Below are 20073 nucleotides of genomic sequence, written 5' to 3'. Positions count from 1 at the left end.
CGGGTAGGTATTCTTTTCGTGGTGGTGGGTGGGTGGTTGCTGTCATGGTGCACGTATTGGAGTGTTGTGTTGGGTTTCGTGAATGGTTGGTAGCTGTTATTTCTCAGGTTGAAAGTGACGTCAAGGAAGTTGACGGTTTGCTTGTTGGCTTCAATCGTGATCCGTAGGCCGTTCTCTTTGAAAATTTGGCATATGCGCTTCTTGGTATTCTCGCTTCTCCTTGGCGAGGCGCGACACACTGCCAGTCCGTCATCACGGTAAATACCAAGGTTCAGATTGAGGCTAGCGAGCTGGGAGAGGAGGAAACTCCCAACGAGTGTGTTGGGTTATTTGCGAAGTTGGGTTTGTGGTCCTTCAATGTGATGAAGGCTTCCTTGTTGGCTGTGGCGTCCACCCTGTCCTCAATGTCCAGTTCAGCCGCGATCCTTTTATTTTCCAGGTGGATGTTCTGTAAGGTGTTGGGTTGCGCTTTTTTGTATGATTTGGTGATGCTTCTGTCCAGTAAGGTGTGGTGTTCTGGTATGTCCATTCTGTAGAAGTTTGTGGTTTTATCGGCAGCTATGATGAGGTTGTTTACTTTCTTGATGCGCTCCTTGTCATTTTTCAGCTTGGTGAGGAGTGGGTTGCGGATTGGCTTGAATTTGACTGATTGTATCATTTTGAGCATGTCGTTCAGAAACGTGTGAACTCGTTGGGAGTTTCCTCCTCTCCCAGCTCGCTAGCCTCAATCTGAACCTTGGTATTTACCATGATGACGGACTGGCAGTGTGTCGCGCCTCGCCAAGGAGCAGCGAGAATACCAAGAAGCGCATATGCCAAATTTTCAAAGAGAACGGCCTACGGATCACGATTGAAGCCAACAAGCAAACCGTCAACTTCCTTGACGTCACTTTCAACCTGAGAAATAACAGCTACCAACCATTCACGAAACCCAACACAACACTCCAATACGTGCACCATGACAGCAACCACCCACCCACCACCACGAAAAGAATACCTACCGGAATCAATAAAAGGCTATCGATGCTGTCATCTAGCAAAGCTGAATTTGACCAAGCAACCCCCCCGTACCAAAAAGCCCTTGATGAAAGCGGATACAATTTCACCCTCACCTATGAACCCACGCCAGGAAACCAGCCAAAAAAGAACAGAAAACGAAACATCATCTGGTACAACCCCCCATACAGCAAAAACGTCTCAACGAACATTGGACACAAATTCCTCAATCTGATTGACAAACACTTTCCCAAAGACAACACCCTAAGAAAAGTATTCAACAAGAACAACATTAAATTGAGCTACAGCTGCATGAACAATCTACGACAAATCATCTCAAACCACAACAAAACAATTGCAAATGAGCCGTCGACCCCCAGACAGAGCGACTCCAAAACCAACAAAGGATGTAACTGTCGAAAGAAACCTGATTGCCCTCTCAACGGGGGGTGCTTACAAACATCAGTTGTCTACCAATCTAAGGTAATACGCAAGGACATTAACACATCCGACACATATGTAGGATTAACCGAGGGAGAATTCAAAACCAGATGGAACAATCACAAGGCTTCTTTCAGGAACAAAAACCTGCGAAATACCACAGAACTCAGCAAACACATTTGGGACCTCAAAGACAATAATGTTGAATATTCAATAACATGGCAAATTCTTGCATCCAGCACACCTTACAATAGTGGTAATAAAAGATGCAACCTATGCTTGAAAGAGAAACTGTTTATTATTTACCGTCCAGACCTGTCATCCCTCAACAAGCGCAGCGAAATTGTAACAACATGCCGCCATAGACGGAAACACCTCCTAGGTAACACATGAGCCAATCACCACGCCCCTAGGCCAGCCTGTACCCACCCACTCTGTGCTCTATATAAACCATGGTATGCGAATGCTCCCATTAAAATCTCCTGATGATTGAGGGTACCCCCCCTCATCCTACTCAGTGGCCTAGTGGTTAGAGTGTCCGCCCTGAGATCGGTAGGTTGTGAGTTCAAACCCTGGCCGAGTCATACCAAAGACTATAAAAATGGGACCCATTACCTCCCTGCTTGGCACTCAGCATCAAGGGTTGGAATTGGGGGTTAAATCACCAAAATGATTCCCGGGCGCGGCCACCGCTGCTGCCCACTGCTCCCCTCACCTCCCAGGGGGTGATCAAGGGTGATGGGTCAAATGCAGAGAATAATCTCGCCACACCTAGTGTGTGTGTGACAATCATTGGTACTTTAACTTTAACTTTATGAAACAGGCCTGTAGAGATGAAATAGTCTTGTGATTTTTTTCCCACACATACATATATATATACACACACACACATTTTTTGCCGTTTTTGTTCACATGTAAAAGGTGTACAAAATACATGCATGTTTAACATATAGATTGCCATTTTTCATGAAGATATTCTTGTCTTCATGAAAAAAGTCCTCCTTTCTGTCCAATACCACATTGAAGTGGTTGGTTTTGGCATCCTGTTTGTCCAGCTTCTATACTCGTTTTTTTACACTTTACAAGAAATAGATCGACGGCAAACTCCGTGGCTTGCTAGCTTGTTTGCGCTAGCTTTCGGAGACTCTTACTTTGTTAGCGCAGTCAGCATTGAGCAGCACTTTTATTGTGAAGACAGGAACTGTGCGGTCAGTCTCTAGGCTTTTGACGGCACGGTTGGAATAAAAACTGTTTCTCGCCTTCCTGACGGTCTTTTTTCCTTCACACGGAGTTGGCTGCAGCGAGCGTCATCTCACAAGATCCTCGGGTGCCTTGAATGTCAATCAAGTAACGTCATAGGGAAGATTTATGATCGCAAATTTTTAGGTCTATTTTTTGCCTGGCTGGCGATCGACTGACACACACTGATCGACGTAATGGGCACCCCTGCCCTAGATTATTAAGACTTTGGCCCTAGGAGGCAAAAAATTTGGGCACCACTGCTCTAGATAATCAAGTTGTCTTCTCGGCGACCTCACTAAACCATCCAATCTCTGCCATGTTTGTTTATCCAAGTGTTCTAGCCTTTTTGAGGTTGAAAAATTCACAAATAAGATCTCTTTATTTGTGGGGATCACCATGAGCTGTGACTGCCCTACAAGTTACTAATTTTTTTTTAAAAAGAGTCTTCTAAAATACAACAATCATTTTCTGTGTTTACAATTTAGAATTTTCGTATACAGTGGAACCTCAATTTGCGAACCCCTCTATTTGGGAAATTTAGATTTACACACTTTAAATCGAGCCAAATGTGCCTGCGTGTGCAACGTCTGCATACAAACGCTTTATTCATTCATTTTGTGCAGGGAAAAATCAGGGTGCAACATTTTTGGAAAGGCGGAGCCCTCCACGTCACTTGCTGCGCAGTACACTACTAGTCAGATCTCAGCGCTTCAGTGTGTGTGCCTTTGGCAAATTTTGTCCATTTTGCTAACTCAAAATGAGTCCCAAAAAGACAACAGACCAGCGTGGAAAGGAGGAGGGAATCGCTGTGGAGTTAAAAAAAAAACTTTTTGCGAGGAGTACATTAATGATGCTCACAAGTATGGAAGCATCGACAAAAATGCCTTAATACAACAGCAAGTTTTAATTGTGACGAGACCAGACTTTTCTGGAAAGAGATGCCAAAGCAGACCTTTTCCACAGCGAAGAAGAACGCATACGTCTCTTCGCGCGCACGCACACTTCATAATAACATCAGAAGAAGATGCTAGATTTGTTGCTAGTTGTTTTTAAGAAAAAGGTAATTAAAAGTCCGTAAACACTTGAAAAAATCTCAACAAAGTACATTGTACAAAAAGCAGCAACAATTGAAAATATGGCAAAATGATTAGAAAATATATATATGTCAATACTAATTAATATTTGTTTTTAAATGTATATAAACATTTTTGGAGCCTTTTTAAAGGGGAACATTATCACCAGACCTATGTAAGCGCCAATATATACCTTGATGTTGCAGGAAAAATACCATATATTTTTTTAACCGATTTCCAAACTCTAAATGGGTGAATTTTGGCGAATTAAACGCCTTTCTATTATTCGCTCTCGGAGCGACGTCACATCGGGAAGCAATCCGCCATTTTCTCAAACACATTACAAAGTCAAATCAGCTCTGTTATTTTCCGTTTTTTCGACTGTTTTCCGTACCTTGGAGACATCATGCCTCGTCGGTGTGTTGTCGGAGGGTGTAACAACACGAACAGGGACGGATTCAAGTTGCACCAGTGGCCCAAAGATGCGAAAGTGGCAAGAAATTGGACGTTTGTTCCGCACACTTTACCGACGAAAGCTATGCTACGACAGAGATGTCAAGAATGTGTGGATATCCTGCGACACTCAAAGCAGATGCATTTCCAACGATAAAGTCAAAGAAATCTGCCGCCAGACCCCCATTGAATCTGCCGGAGTGTGTAAGCAATTCAGGGACAAAAGACCTCGGTAGCACGGCAAGCAATGGCGGCAGTTTGTTCCCGCAGACGAGCGAGCTAAACCCCCTGGATGTCTTGGCTCACACCGTCCCTTATGCCACCGAAAATGATCAAGAGAAGAATATCGACCCTAGCTTCCCTGGCCTGCTGACATGAGGGTATGTTTACAGAATATATTAATTGATGAAAATTGGGCTGTCTGCACTCTCAAAGTGCATGTTGTTGCCAAATGTAATTCATATGCTGTAAACCTAGTTCACAGTTGTTAGTTTCATTTAATGCCAAACAAACACATACCAATTGTTGGTTAGAAGGCGATCGCCGAATTCGTCCTCGCTTTCTCCGGTGTCGCTGGCTGTCGTGTTGTTTTCGCTTGCATACGGTTTAAACCGATATGGCTCAATAGCTTCAGTTTCTTCTTCAATTTCGTTTTCGCTACCTGCCTCCACACTACAACCATCCGTTTCAATACATGCGTAATCTGTTGAATCGCTTAAGCCGCTGAAATCCGAGTCTGAATCCGAGCTAATGTCGCTATAGCTTGCTGTTCTATGCGCCATGTTTGTTTGTGTTGGCATCATTATGTGACGTCACAGGAAAATGGACGGGTGTTTATAACGATGGTTAAAATCAGGCACTTTGAAGCTTTTTTTAGGGATATTGCGTGATGGGTAAAATTTTGAAAAAAACTTCAAAAAATAAAATAAGCCACTGGGAACTGATTTTTAATGGTTTTAACCCTTCTGAAATTGTGATAATGTTTCCCTTTAAAGAAAATTATATCATCATAGCAAATTACTAAATGGTGTCATGGTGACCACGCTCATAACCACAGGTATCTTGGCAGGCTCGGGGAAACCCTGTTCTGTATATAGATTTAAAGCTACCAAAACGTAGATGGTTTAAGAGGGGACAGACATGTGGAAAGAAGAAAAACAGCGTTTGAGAATACAATAGGAACGGCCACATGAACATTTACTGGAATTTCAGAATATTAGGATTGTTTGGTCTGTTCTCTACTGTGTGACATTTCAGTTTGCTGATTACTTGATATGCTTGATCAGCAAAAAAAAAATAGCAGCTTTGCAGAGCCAGAAGTGGAGTAATGTATCATTCAGACCCTCTTGTTTAAAAATGCCGAGACTCTCTCTCAGCTAATTGAAGTTCAGCCCCACGTGTTGGCACATGTACTGTATGTGTGTGGGTTTGTGTGTGTACGTCTCAGTTTGTGGGTGTGTTTGTTTCCAGTCATTATCACAGCACTAATTACCCAGGGGGATTTTGGGTAAACAAATTGTTCCACAGAAAAGGAAGCCAGTGGTGAATTGGGGTGGGGGAGTGGAGGCGAGACAAAAGGAGTGTAAAACAGCTAAGTCATTTTTGTGAAACGCTTCTAAAAAACAATCTGGCTGCAATTTCTTGGCGGAGGTAAGAAAGGTAACAAAACTTGAAGGTCAACGGCCTCCTTGATAGTGAGAACACACGGTGGTTACTTTAATGAGTGTCAGCATTGGCCGTCTAAGTGCTGCACCGCCAGCTCTCTGAATGAAAGCGCCCGCCCACGTACTTTGATTTGTGTCAGGATGACACACGCACACAAAAAACCCAAAAAACATTCAGTATATCAAAAAAATGTGGAAGAAGAAGGGATAAAATGCAATTAGAAAGTGCTGAACAGTAAATGGAAGGACAGATGCTGTGGTGATGACGCAAAACATTCACACACTGACAGTATGACCGGATTGGATTGTTACTTCATGTCATGTTTTTAAATGCCCTGGTTTTGCTTGTGTGTTATGTGTAAATAGATTTTAAATAGCCTGTTTTGTCTTTGATCAGTGACCGTTACTAAAATCCACTTCCCCGATGAGCAGGTGATTTAGAATGGAAGAAGACTCGAGTCTTGCACCAGATTTTTGATGGATGTTTTAACAAAAAGGGTAACTGCACTTTTTGGGGGATTTTGCCTTTCGTTCACAATCATTATGTAAGACAATGGGAAGTCCTCTATTCCTCCCATAAAACCTAATAAATTACCATCCAAAAACTGCCAACAATACTCCATTCAAATGTCCTGACTTGAATATTAACCAAGTACTAGTGATATTGTTATTATAAGCGCGGACGCATTCAAACTATTTATATCGGCGCCGTAAACACAAGCTTGTGTGCCTATATTGACATCACTGAGTGGAAAGCTGCTTCCTCGCTTTGGGAAGTTTATTGTAGTTCATAAATCATGCAACTCACCTGGATAGTAAAGGGTGACACAAAAAAAGCGTTCATCACCTAAACTTGAATAACTTTTGAAATAATTAATCAATAATTTTTATTTTTCAGATTTACCAAGAAGAATTAATGTTCTAAAAGTTTTGAAAATTTCAACTTCGAGATGCCATGGACTACTGAACAAAAGACATTTATAGTTGAGGCCTATTTTCGGCTGATTTCTATCCACGCGGCTCAATTGCAATTCAAAGAACGGTTTGGATGTCGTGAATTTCCTGCCCACAGAAATGATCTACAGATGTTTCAACAAGTTTCGAACCCATGGGACTGTTAATAACATCAATCGTAAAGATACTAACAGACAATCACACTCTGGACGACCGAAATCATCAAGGACACCACAGAACATTGATGCAGTCAGAGACTCTGTTGTTCGCAGCCCATGCAAGTCTGTGCGTCGACGAAGTCAGGAGCTGGAATGAACCGGGAGTCTGTGCGGAGAATTTTGATCGCAGATCTCGACCTCTATCCTTACAGGATACAGATTAAACAAAAGCTTACACCTGCCGACATGAGGAAACGAGTGATCATGTGCCAGTGGTTTTGCGATAAGATTGACGCTGCGCCAGACTTCCTCGACAATGTCTGGTTTTCGGATGAGGCACATTTTCCGCTGTCAGGTCATGTGAACTCTAAGAACAACATCTTCTGGGGTAGCACACCCCCTGAGTACTGTCTGCAAAGGCCATTACACTCTGTCAAGTGCACTGCATGGGTCGCCATCTCCAAACATGGCATCATTGGACCATTCTGGTTCGAGGACGACAACGAGCGGTTTGTGACAATCAACACCGAGCGATATGTTCAGGTGCTTGGCAAATTCTGGACAGCACTTGGTCGACGAAGAGGGGTCGTCAGGGACCTCCAGTGGTTCCAGCAGGATGGTGCCACCCCCCACACCTTAAACGAATTATTGGCATGGCTACAGTATCGTTTCCCTGACCGACTGATCAGCCGCAGGTGTGACCCGGAGTGGTCGCCGCATTCACCGGACTTGAACGCTCCAGATTTTTATCTGTGGGGATACCTTAAGGACAGGGTGTATGGCAACAACCCCCAGACTATCCCTGATCTGAAAGCAACAATCACAGCAGCAATAAGAGCGATCCCAAGGGAAGAATGTGGGAGGGTCATCGAGAACTTTGCCTGCCGGATCCAAATGTGCTTGCAGCAACGGGGAGCTCATTTAGAGCACATTTTTTGAGCGCCAGTTAAACAAAGAGTTTTGTGGTACAGACTTGAAACTTTAGAGATGTCTGCTACATAGACTTAACCTAATGTAGCTGCATTTTTGTGTTAATCTAAATACAATTTTGGAAGTTATTCGATTTTTATTGATTAACGTTTTTTTTTGTGTCACCCTGTATAAGGACGAGGACGTATTCCGACAAGTTGGTACGCTTTGACAACCAATTTTGTAATGGCGAGAACAACAAGAGAAGACGCTTTGGTCCACCCTCATTTTCTTCGCGAAAATTATGAGTCATTCTTCGTCAAAACGGGACTATAACAGGATTTTATCAGTCGGCATCCTAATGACAGCAGACATTGTACAATAAATGATTATGTTTGTTGTCTCTCCTTGTGGTCTACATAACATAAAGTGGTGTTTTTTTGGTCAAAATGTTGCATAGATTATGTTTTACAGACTGTTTTTAAGCCGCTCTCTGACCGTCGCTCCAGGATGCGTCGTTTTGTGGGCGGTCTTATTCACGTGCTTCCACTTCGACTGCATCTTCTCCCCGTCAGCCATGTTGTAGTTTATAGCGCTACCATATTGAGCAGGGGTCCCCAAACTTTTTGACTCCGGGGCCGCATTAGGGTAAAACAATTTGGCCGGGGGCCGAGCTATATATATATATATATATATATTATATGTAAATGTGTGTGTGTGTATATATATATATATATATATATATATATATATGCATGTGTATATATGTGTATATGTATATATATATATATATATATATATATATATATATATATATATATATATATATATATATATATATATATATTCCTCGCGCACTAATTGACTTAAAGAGTGCACTTGCTGCATGTCACGTTATCGATGGTAAAATGCATTTTTAGACAATATGATTTGACTCCGTTTTGAGAGAGAAAACGCACGGTTACCAATTTGGAAATAAACGTAACGGACAGAAATATCTCAAGTTGGTTTCATAATGGATCAATGTAGCCGGCGGGCCCAATAAAGCTATATAAATATATTTACATTTGAGTGACTAAACGTTATGAAGGGGCTGGAATATTTCATGCTATTATTCAGAGGCAGCCTAAAATGAATCCTTTATTATTCACAACAGAAATGTGTACAATATCTGATCCAGTTCTGATCTGATGAGTTACAATTATGTGTTAATTTTGGTGTATGCTGCATCCCCAATGTCCATGTAATTTAGCTTTTTTTTAATTTTTTTATGTGATGGTGTATTTAGGGATGCTGTTTGATAAGAAATTATCGAGTACGAGCCTATTATCGAATCCTCTTATCGAACCGATTCCTTATCGATTCTCTTATCGAATCCAGATAGGTTGTTGTATATGGAAAAAAACACACAATATTTGGTTTAAAAAAAAGCTCACTTTTATTATATAAGAAAAAAATTTAATCTAATAAATAAATAAATATTGACTGTTACCCCCCCTAAACAAATTAAATCAAATAAATGAATATTGACTGTTGTTACCCAAAGTATATTAAGTGGGATTTTTCAGAAAAACAAATATATACAGTAACATAAAAACAACCTGTCTCTATGATCACTATAGGTGTATAAATAATAATATAGTGTTAAATAAAATCAGTCCCTTGGGCACAAAACTGAAAATAATACAGCCAAAAAGTGCACTTCTGCTATTTGACATAACTGTTTGTTATGATGCTTTGACATTTTTGCACTTTATTTCTTTATTGAAAGAAAATTCTATGAAGAGAAAAGTTGTTTGCAAATGTGGTTACAATGCTAAAAAATGAAAAGTTAAAGCTAAAAAAATAAATACACTTTATTGAGTTAACATTATTTCTTTATAGGGGGAAAGATGTGATGTTATGAGCTAGGGAATATAACAACTACACTACCCAGCATGCAACGGGAGTGACGAGCATGCGCCGAAGAGTGTTGCATGTCGTCACACCGGCAGCTAAGAATGAGGTTATGAGCACGCTGTGAAAGTAAACGTCAAGAACTCAGCCAACACGCCTCGTCTGCATTATTTATAATTAGACAGACAACACATATACAGTGTGATTTTGTTTACAAGGAAAGAAAAACAAAAGTTAAAAAAGGGAGATATGTTGTATATATATGTATGTGCTGCGGTTGCTTTAAGAACGTTGCGACAGCTGCCGTAAAGGAGGTGCGTTGCTAGCCTGGTTGCTATGTTTCCGGTTGGTCGTAAAAGTGTTCGTCATGTGTTTGTACCCTGCTCAAATCTCTCAGTAAAGTTATTCATTGGATTATACCTTTTGTTTTGAACTTTATTACACCTTGGAGCGCTATTTCCGGTCCATTTTTTTCCTGCTTTCCCTATCTGCACCTAATGACTGTGCTACGTGACGTCATTTCTTGTGATGTCTCAAGGGGCATTTCTGGTCGGGACGGAATTCGCTCCCAGGGATTCGAATAAAGAACCAACTCTTTTTCTTTACTATAGTGGTCTCGATAACGGGTATCGGTTCTCAAAAAGGGATTCGAGTCCGAGGACTCGGTTCTTTTCTTATCAAACAACAGGGAAAACCGGTTTCGAGTATCATCCCTAGGCGTATTTGCCGTTTACGTCAGAAATTATTAATTAAATCAACTAGGTATGTATTGAGTCACATGTAAATGATGGTCTATGGTTTCTCTCATTTCAGAAAGAAACAAGCCAGCATTAGCGACTTGGTACAAAGGAAGGTGTACAGCAAACGGCTGCATTGACTGATGCTATCTTAAATATGTTGCTAACTGACATGAGGCTACAATCAATGGTGGAGGATGAAGGTTTCAGACAAATGATTCACGTCATCCAACCCTGGTTACACTCTTCCCTCGAGGACCCATTTTACCAAAGTGATGGAGAGGAAGTACGAGCAGACATTCCAAGCAGTGTAGACGGACATAAAAGCCACCCAGAGCAAAATTGCTCTCACTACTGATGTGTGGACAAGTGTAGCCACGGAAGCCTACCTCTGCAATACATGCCATTACATTGGAGACGAATGGAACATGAAGTCAATCTGCCTTACGACCATGCTACTAGAGGAAAGACATTCAGCATCCAACATTGCAGAATGGTTGGAATAGGTAGTAGCCAGCTTTGAAATCCCCCCAAGCAAAATTATTGCTATTGTGCAATGGTGCACTTTATAAAACAAAACATTTTTGTAACATTTGCCTTGTTTTATTTGGCAAGTTGAAAGAACATGGTGCCAGTATGCTGATTAATCGAAATAATAATCGACAGATTAATCGATTATCAAATTAGTTGTTAGTTGCAGCCCTAATCATTACTTAAATAAGTTATCAAATGTTTTTTTTCCCCCCATTATTTGCCGCGCGCAGGAGCACAAATAAGATCCCTTGACTACGAGTGAAGCATGAAAAAGACGTGATTTAAAAAAAGAAGCGGAATCTGCTCGAGGGTGAAAAAGATGGATGGAAGTCAGACACTGATATGATGTTGTCTGGCCTCGGTCTGACTCACTTAAGCCGGCATGACGGAACACACTTCCTTTTCTCATTTTGGACAAACATCCAGATTCGGGGAAAAACATGATGTGCCCGTACATGTGAAATGCCTCCCGTGCACGAATAAGACTTTTTGGTTTTTTTTAAACTCTACTTCACCTTGTGCACACACCAAACTCAGCCGTACTTTGCCCGGCATGGGCAGTCATTATCAGGCAGCAGCTCATTGCACATTGAGCCATCTGTTGGTCACACCCTTGAACACACACACACACACGCACGCACGCACGCACGCACGCACGCACGCACGCACGCACGCACGCACACAGCCATGTGTTTGAAATCTGGGATTCATAGTAAAGTCTGACCACACAAAGCAGCACTTCATGAACACACTGCAGGAAGAGACTAAAACATTTAATTGAGAAGCAACAGACTCCATTATTTAAGTAATCCATTATTTAAATAGATAGTATTAAAGATATAGATTATATTACCTTGAGGAGACAATATAAATTAGGCTCTGACAGTGAAATTGATAAATCACTTTTGTACCTGTTTGACATCATATTACACGTAGTCTATCGCCACACTTTTATTATGTTCCAAAGAGAAGGGTGACAAAGAGTGTGTGTAGTAATGCATTAGTTCATTTTATTTTTGCAATGGAAGTGCCAAACCTGTAAAGTACTGCAAAGAGTTTCCTTGATTGCAAAAAAAAAAAAAGCAGACAAAATATAAGAGGTTCTCTACAATCTAAAACTGGAAAAACTTAGATTTTCGCTAAAAGGCTCGGCTCAAGCGTTTGAAAGCTCATGGAGTCCTTTCTTGCTGTATGTCAACTCTCTTGATTTATGCCCAGACGCAGATGAAGAATAATCTCCCTTTTATTTATTATTATTATTAATTTATTTCTTTATATATATATATTTTTTTTTTCCTTTTTTATTATTATTTTTTTTTAAATGTATTTTTTTTTTTCTTTTAATTTTCTCTCTCTCTCCTTTCAGCCTGTTTGTCTGTCTCTGGCCTCGTATGTGTGTGTGTGTGTGAGAATGTGTCTGTCTTTGTCGTCTTACTTGTTATATGATTGTGCCATATGCCCCTTGTTGGTGTGACCTGAGTGGGGTGGGAGGGTGGGTGGGTGGTTTGGGTTTCAAGGGAAAGGGTGCGAATAATTTACTGACTTTAAAATTGTACTGTTTCGACTTGCACTTTTTTCTGTCTATTTGAAAATGCCAATAAAAAAAGTTGGATTCAAATATAAGATAAAAAGATTTTACGAAAACAAATCTAAAAACTAGTGAAATTATCTGTCCATGCAGCTAGTTAATTTTACTTAATAAAACATCCTGAATTAAGATTTTTATATCTAGACATTAGCAATACTTTTAAGATAAAAACAAGTATTTTATTCTGAAAACAATCATTATTCTATTTGCAATTTTTAAATTAAGCATCTTCCGGATGTTGCAGAATTTTTAAACAAGATTTTCGATGTGGGGAAAACCAAAATATCTTATTTTATAGTTCATGCTAAATGCACTTTTTTTGGAATGTTGCCTATCGTTCACAATCATTATGAAAGACATGATGGATGGATTTAAAAAAAAAAAAAAAAAAAAAGCATTTTAAATATTAAATAAACCTAAATAAAAGTCTGCTTACAGCGGAGCCAAAGGGAGCTATATTATTCCGCCCATAAAATCCGATAAATAACCATTCAAAAAGCGCCAACAATACTCCATTTACATTTTGTGACTTGAATATCAACCAAGCATTAGTGATAATGTTATTATGAACGCTAACGCTATTTAGAGCGGCACCGTGATCACTTCCCTTTGTTTACATCATTGAGTGGTCTGCTGCTTCCTCGCTTCCCTGCTTCCTGTAAGTTTATTTGAGATCATAAATCATGCATCTCTCCTGAAAAATAGATGGCTGAGGATGTAATCAGACAAGTTTGACAGCCGTTTTGGACCTGGAACTGGTGAGAACGACACAAAAAGCGCTTGTATAATGATTGTGAACGATGGGCAACATTTAAAAAAAGTGCAGTTCCTCTTTAAAACTAGGGACATTGCTAGAACATTTTTAAATCCTGGCAAGTGGCAAAACAGTGTAATGTTTAATGAGCGTCTCTTTGGCAGCACAGTGACAAGCCGCCAACTTGTTGCAGCCAATTAAATGTCCAGCGCTGACATCATTATGAATCAGAGGTTGGACGTTGATGCGTAGCTGATTGCAAATGCACACTGCGAAGTGTTGGATTGTGATCTCACACACACCACTTTGGAGGAGATTTCTAATCAAAGTACATGTGCGTAAGTGAAGGGGGGGGGGTTCTACTTCTGTTATTTAAAAGAAACTCTCATGCATTTGTTGGAAAACCAGTAGAGCGACACAGAGCTTTCCTTGTGTTCCTCATTACCACCTTGTCATTTTCCTACCATTTTCTTTCCTGCCTTTCCACCATTCTATACACTATTATGCAAAAATGACAAAACCAATTTACACAAAACTTCATTTCACCTGGTCCAGCCCGTTACCCTAATGTGAACTTGGGTGCGCCAAATGAGAGTGCGAGATCATTAGGCATCGAGCTAACAACAACTACTGGACAACTTGATGTCCAGCAAAATTGATTTAGAGTTTATCGACTATATTTCACAACATTTGAGTCAACTACTGTGTTTTCTGAACTATAGAGCGCACCGGTTTATAAGCCACACCCACTACATTTTAGAAGAAAAAACCATTTCCTATGTATTAGCCGCACTGCTCCAGATACATTTGTTGTGAAATAAGTTATTTACAAAGAAAATGTTTGTACATTTTTATTTACACACCTACATTTTTTCCAAATGGTGGCAGTAAAACAGCTGATCAAGCAAAACAGAAGTCATCGCCATGGACCCACTAGCTACGGAAGCTCGCTCTCCAGTCAGCTAAACAGACTCAATAACTCCACGGTCACGTCTTGGTGAATTGATTGAGAAATTTGTGAAACTGAAATAATCAGAAAAAGAATGTCATTATATAGGTAATAATACTAACACTCGTAAACGCGATAGCATATTAGCTAATGCTAACAACGCTCGCTTGATTACTTTAAGATAGTGGCCTAGTGGTTAGAGTGTCCGCCCTGAGATCGGTAGTTCGTGAGTTCAAACCCCGGCCGAGTCATACCAAAGACTATAAAAATGGGACCCATTACCTGCCTGCTTGGCACTCAGCCTCAAGGGTTGGAATTGGGGGTTAAATCACCAAAAATGATTCCCGGGCGCGGCCACCGCTGCTACCCACTGCTCCTCTCATCTCCCAGGGGGGGGATCAACGGTGATGGGTCAAATGCAGAGAATAATTTCGCCACACCTAGTGTGTCTGTGACAATCACTGGTACTTTAACTTTTTAATGCATGAAAACACTCCTACAGACATCACACATGGAACGGTTTAGTAAGTACGAAAAGTTTTAGTTATACTGCAAAACTTACAAATGTTGCTTGGAGTGATGATTGAAGAATCTATACAAGTAGAAACGCTATGGACGACTAGAAGACAAAACGGCACTTGTACTTCCGGTTCAAAGCATTAAACAGAAGGAAATACTGTCGACGCTCACCCTGCAGCACCTACAGTGAGCGAACCTGTCCAAAAGATGGCGACATAGCACAAACAATAACACACATGTCTTTGCTTGTGTATTATTGAAAACTATTTGCATTATGGCTGTTAGTGAAGAAAAAGTCATAAATTAGCTGCACCATTTTAAAGGCAGCAGGGTACAAAGTGTAGGGAAAAAAGTTGCGGCCTATAGTCCAGAATTTACGGTAGTTACAGTATATTTAGTCGACTTCGATAGTATAAAATATACGGCATTTTTTAAGTTTTCTTCAAAGCATTTCCTTATTTAGGCCGCCTGCAAAGAGTTTGTTTAGAAATAGCATGAGCTTATGGCCAAGATCGATGCAGTTAGTCATTTTTTGGTCCACAAGTCAATAAACTTAAAAAAAATACAAGAGATTGACGCCGATATTTTCCATTCTTATGTATATTGGTCCTTTTTTTTTTTTTTAATCGGTATCATCAGCAGATACAATATATACACATATGATAACCAGTATTTAGTATTTAAAAAAAAAAAAGATAATTAGTGAAGTTACATGAGAAAAGTTCCCTTTTTACGTGGACCCCGACTTAAACAAGTTGAAAAACTTATTCGGGTTTTACCATTTAGTGGTCAATTGTACGGAATATATACTGTACTGTGCAATCTACTAATACAAGTTTCAATCATTCAATTAATGCTTAAGCCCAATAAAAAAAAAAAAATCATTTAAGAAGAAAAATTACTGTCATTGTCATTAATTCTACCCAAATATGTTTTGATATCTGACAGGGCATTTATTTTTTGTGGCCCTGCCGCCCTTTTTGCTCCTTCTAATGCAGTGCTGATAGTCTACGGCAGGGGTCACCAACGCGGTGCCCGCGGGCACCAGGTAGCCCGTAAGGACCAGATGAGTAGCCCGCTGGCCTGTTCTAAAAATAGCTCAAATAGCAGCACTTACCAGTGAGCTGCCTCTATTTTTTAAATTTTATTTATTTACTAGCAAGCTGGTCTCGCTTTGCTCGACATTTTTAATTCTAAGAGAGACAAAACTCAAATAGAATTTGAAAATCCAAGAAAATATTTTAAAGACTTGGTCTTCACTAACTGACAAATAAACAGATAACAGATTTGGTTTCCAGTTCAAAGTGTGACATGATTTATTTAAAAATTTGAGAGTTGACTTTTGTATTTTACATGAGTTATTATTTGTACAAACATGGTGCAAAGTAATTCATGATTTGTTAAAAAATGTTAGTGGCTAGCTAGTTAAAATGGGATATTGTGATTTCACAAGACTGTCTTAGAAGTGATCATTTGAAAATGTTCAATTTGAAAAATGTGCACTTAGAGAAAATATAAAAATAAAGTGTTGCATATTGATATTTATCTGTTTCAATATATATTTATTGTGAGAAATCATTAAGATGATCAGTGTTTCCACAAAGATAAACATCATTAATTATTAATAACAGAGTTAAAGGTAAATTGAGCAAATTGGCTATTTCTGGCAATTTATTTACGTGTGTATCAAACTGGTAGCCCCTGCGATGAGGTAGCGACTTGTCCAGGGTGTACCCCACCTTCCGCCCGATTGTAGCTGAGATAGGCTCCAGCGCCCCCCGCGACCCCAAAGGGAATAAGCGGTAGAAAATGGATGGATGGAAACTGGTAGCCCTTCGCATTAATCAGTACCCAAGAAGTAGCTCTTGGTTTCAAAAAGGTTGGTGACCACGGGTCTACGGTATGTCGTCTCTCTGATTGCCTGTCAAAACGTTCATTTTTTTTCTTCTTTCATGGCGTCTTCCCAGTCCCATTTTGTTTGTTTTTGTTACTGAAGCGATCAAGTGGCTCGACAAGCCTTTGTCCGCAACACTTAAAGCGTGGGCTCATTAAAGGAGCGCTGTGATTTTCATGCTCCGTGATTCAATAAGTAACGGATGGACATGAAGACGACAGAAAAGATGTCTCTGCCAAGAATCCAAACTTTGTGTAAGTATTAGGGATGTAACGGTATCAAAATCTCACGGTACAATATTCTCACGGTATTAGGGCCACGGTACGATATTGTTGTGGTATAGTGAGTAAATTAAGTGGCAGGAATGTTTAGGCTAAAAACAGTGATTTTGGTGCAAATAATAGTGCAGGAAAAATCAATGTTACAAGCAAATATTAACAAAAAACTTACAATTGAATGTTTTTAAAGTGAAAATACAAACATCCAGTAGAAAAAGTGTGAAACACTATTGTACAGTTTAGTGTCTTTGAACTTTTACTTTCTACACAGTGACGGGCAGTAACAAGCTACAAGTTGCTAAGCTATGTAGTTTAACTACACTTTCCAGTAGCTTGGCGGTACCTTAGCTACTTTTTTAACGAGAAGCTTTTCCTGTAGCTTCGCTACTTTTAGACACATGTAGATAGGTAGCTTACATCAAAGCTACAAAGAGAGAAAATGGACTGCGAATCCAGGCAAAAAAAACAAATATGGAGAAAAAACAATGACCTGGATGAATATGATATTTATTTATTATATACAAAAATAGAATATTACTTGTTATATAAGTAAAGAAGAGCAGGCAGCAGCTTACACATTCTCATTCTTTCTATAATATCCAGGAATAAATTATGTCAGCCATCTTAATAAAAATGCCTGGACTACAAGCTACGTGAAGGAGCCAAGAATTGTTTTTATCTAAATGTTCACAATATTTCAGGGTTGCTCACGTGGAAACCTTACAATTTGTTACATGCATAAACTTCTATAAAATTGTAAAAAAAAAAATTGAGTGGATGGCAAGTTATTGTGATGTAGAGAAATCCCATATTTCTACCAATTTTCCCAGGAGATTTCCCGAAACTCAATTCATGCTAACGTGCAATTTCATTTTTAGATGACTTTTTAAATTGTACTTAACTGCATCAAAAACAAATGCTGCCATTTTCTTAAAAGGACTAGCGCTGCACTGTCAACAACATGACAACTGACACTTTCGCCTCGCTCTTTTCATCCCTCAGCGAGCCCTGGTTCTACCTGCTGATGGCCGACGCCAGCAACTGGGTTTGCTAGCCATTGTTCATCAGCTCACGGGAGGAGTGATCGCATAAATTCATTGACTTTTCTTTTGACTCGTCTCTAATCCGTGCAGGCTTTCTTTTAATTTCTGTCAAGAAAGCTCACAGTCAACTGTCCTTCTGGGACTTTCCATGAACATCAGAAAGACCCCTGGAAGTTTCTTCCAAGCCGAACAAGACAAAGATGAATTTGATAACCATAGTAATAAAAAAGTGTGATTTCTTTAAAACAGCAAAACGTGTGTGCATTGGAAAATATCATCCCAGAAAATTAGAATTTCCATTTTTTGCAGCCCGATACGTGTGTATGCATGCGTGTGTTCTTACTGAGGAGTAGAGGTGACCCTCTCCGTTCATGGCGATGTAGAGACCAGTCTTGACTGATTGGATGGCCACAACTCTGAGACCCACGGGAATTAAGTTGAACAGAGCTGTGGACAAAGATAAAACAGAGTGGTCGGTTGGCCATAAGTGTGTGAGTGCACCAGCTCTGACAGACTTCTAAACAAAGAATTTACACATAACACAACACCAATGTCGATGGATGCAACTCTTAAAGAGGACCTATGATTAATTTAGTCTTTTCTGACTTATAAATGTTACAATGTTGAACGCTTGTGTTAAACAACGCCAAAGCGTCAAATCATAAAGTTCATGCATTGTAGCGTGATCTTGCAAGCCTCTGATGGCTGAAAACTGTATCACGATATAAGTGATATAAATATTTTGTAATTGATATTTTTATGACCCATCTAAAAAAGGGACCAGGACAAAAATAAAAAAATGAAAGAGTTTTATTTAAAATTTAACAGTCCTCTGATTATAATCCTATCAGCTATCAAGGCAGAAATTAAAGGAAATTTCAACACAAGCATGGAAAACAATCAATGTGAACAAAATTCTAAAATCACATTGAACGCCTGACAATAACCGCTTAACATTAAGGTGCAAAATTAAGGAATACGTAAAGAAATGCTTAAAGGGGAACATTATCACAATTTCAGAAGGGTTAAAACCATTAAAAATCAGTTCCCAGTGGCTTATTTTATTTTTCAAAGTTTTTTTCAAAATTTTACCCATCACGCAATATCCCTAAAAACAGCTTCAAAGTGCCTGATTTTAACCATTGTTATATACACCCGTCCATTTTCCTGTGACGTCACATAGTGATGCCAACACAAACAAACATGGCGCATAGAACAGCAAGGTATAGCGACATTAGCTCGGATTCAGACTCGGATTTCAGCGGTTTAAGCAATTCAACAGATTACGCATGTATTGAAACGGATGGTTGTAGAGTGGAGGCAGGTAGCGAAAACGAAATTGAAGAAGAAACTGAAGCTATTGAGCCATATCGGTTTGAACCGTATGCAAGCGAAACCGACGAAAACGACACGACAGCCAGCGACACGGGAGAAAGCGAGGACAAATTCGGCGATCGCCTTCTAACCAACGATTGGTATGTGTTTGTTTGGCATTAAAGGAAACTAACAACTATGAACTAGGTTTACAGCATATGAATTACATTTGGCAACAACATGCACTTTGAGAGTGCAGACAGCCCAATTTTCATCAATTAATATATTTTGTAGACATACCCTCATCCGCTCTCTTTTCCTGAAAGCTGATCTGTCCAGTTTTGGAGTGGATGTCAGCAGGCCAGGGAAGCTAGGGTCGATATTCTTCTCTTGATCATCTTCGGTGGCATAAGGGACGGTGTGAGCCAAGACATCCAGGGGGTTTAGCTAATTCGTCTGCGGGAACAAACTGCCGCCATTGCTTGCCGTGCTACCGAGGTCCTTTGTCCCTGAATTGCTCACACACTCCGGCAGATTCAATGAGGGTCTGGCGGCAAATTTCTTTGACTTTATCGTTGGAAATGCATCTGCTTTGAGTGTCGCAGGATATCCACACATTCTTGCCATCTCTGTCGTAGCATAGCTTTCGTCGGTAAAGTGTGCGGAACAAACGTCCA

At 39.9% G+C, this 20073-nt stretch overlaps 1 protein-coding gene across 3 annotated transcripts in view; it reads right to left on the bottom strand.

The window, feature by feature from the left end:
• The window catches only part of LOC133622412 (fibroblast growth factor 14-like), a 178775-nt gene that overhangs the window by 32091 nt on the left and 126611 nt on the right, over positions 1–20073 (bottom strand). For all 3 annotated transcript variants that reach the window (XM_061985143.2, XM_061985141.1, XM_061985142.2), the window contains exon 3: positions 18426–18529. In XM_061985143.2, coding sequence (XP_061841127.1) covers positions 18426–18529 — 104 coding nt within the window. The remainder of the gene's footprint in view (positions 1–18425; positions 18530–20073) is intronic.

The sequence above is a fragment of the Nerophis lumbriciformis genome, linkage group LG23 (assembly GCF_033978685.3).
Source record: "Nerophis lumbriciformis linkage group LG23, RoL_Nlum_v2.1, whole genome shotgun sequence".
NCBI lineage: Eukaryota > Metazoa > Chordata > Actinopteri > Syngnathiformes > Syngnathidae > Nerophis > Nerophis lumbriciformis.
The sequence above is the reverse complement of the archived record's forward strand: the minus strand, read 5'-3'. Positions and strand labels throughout refer to the sequence as shown.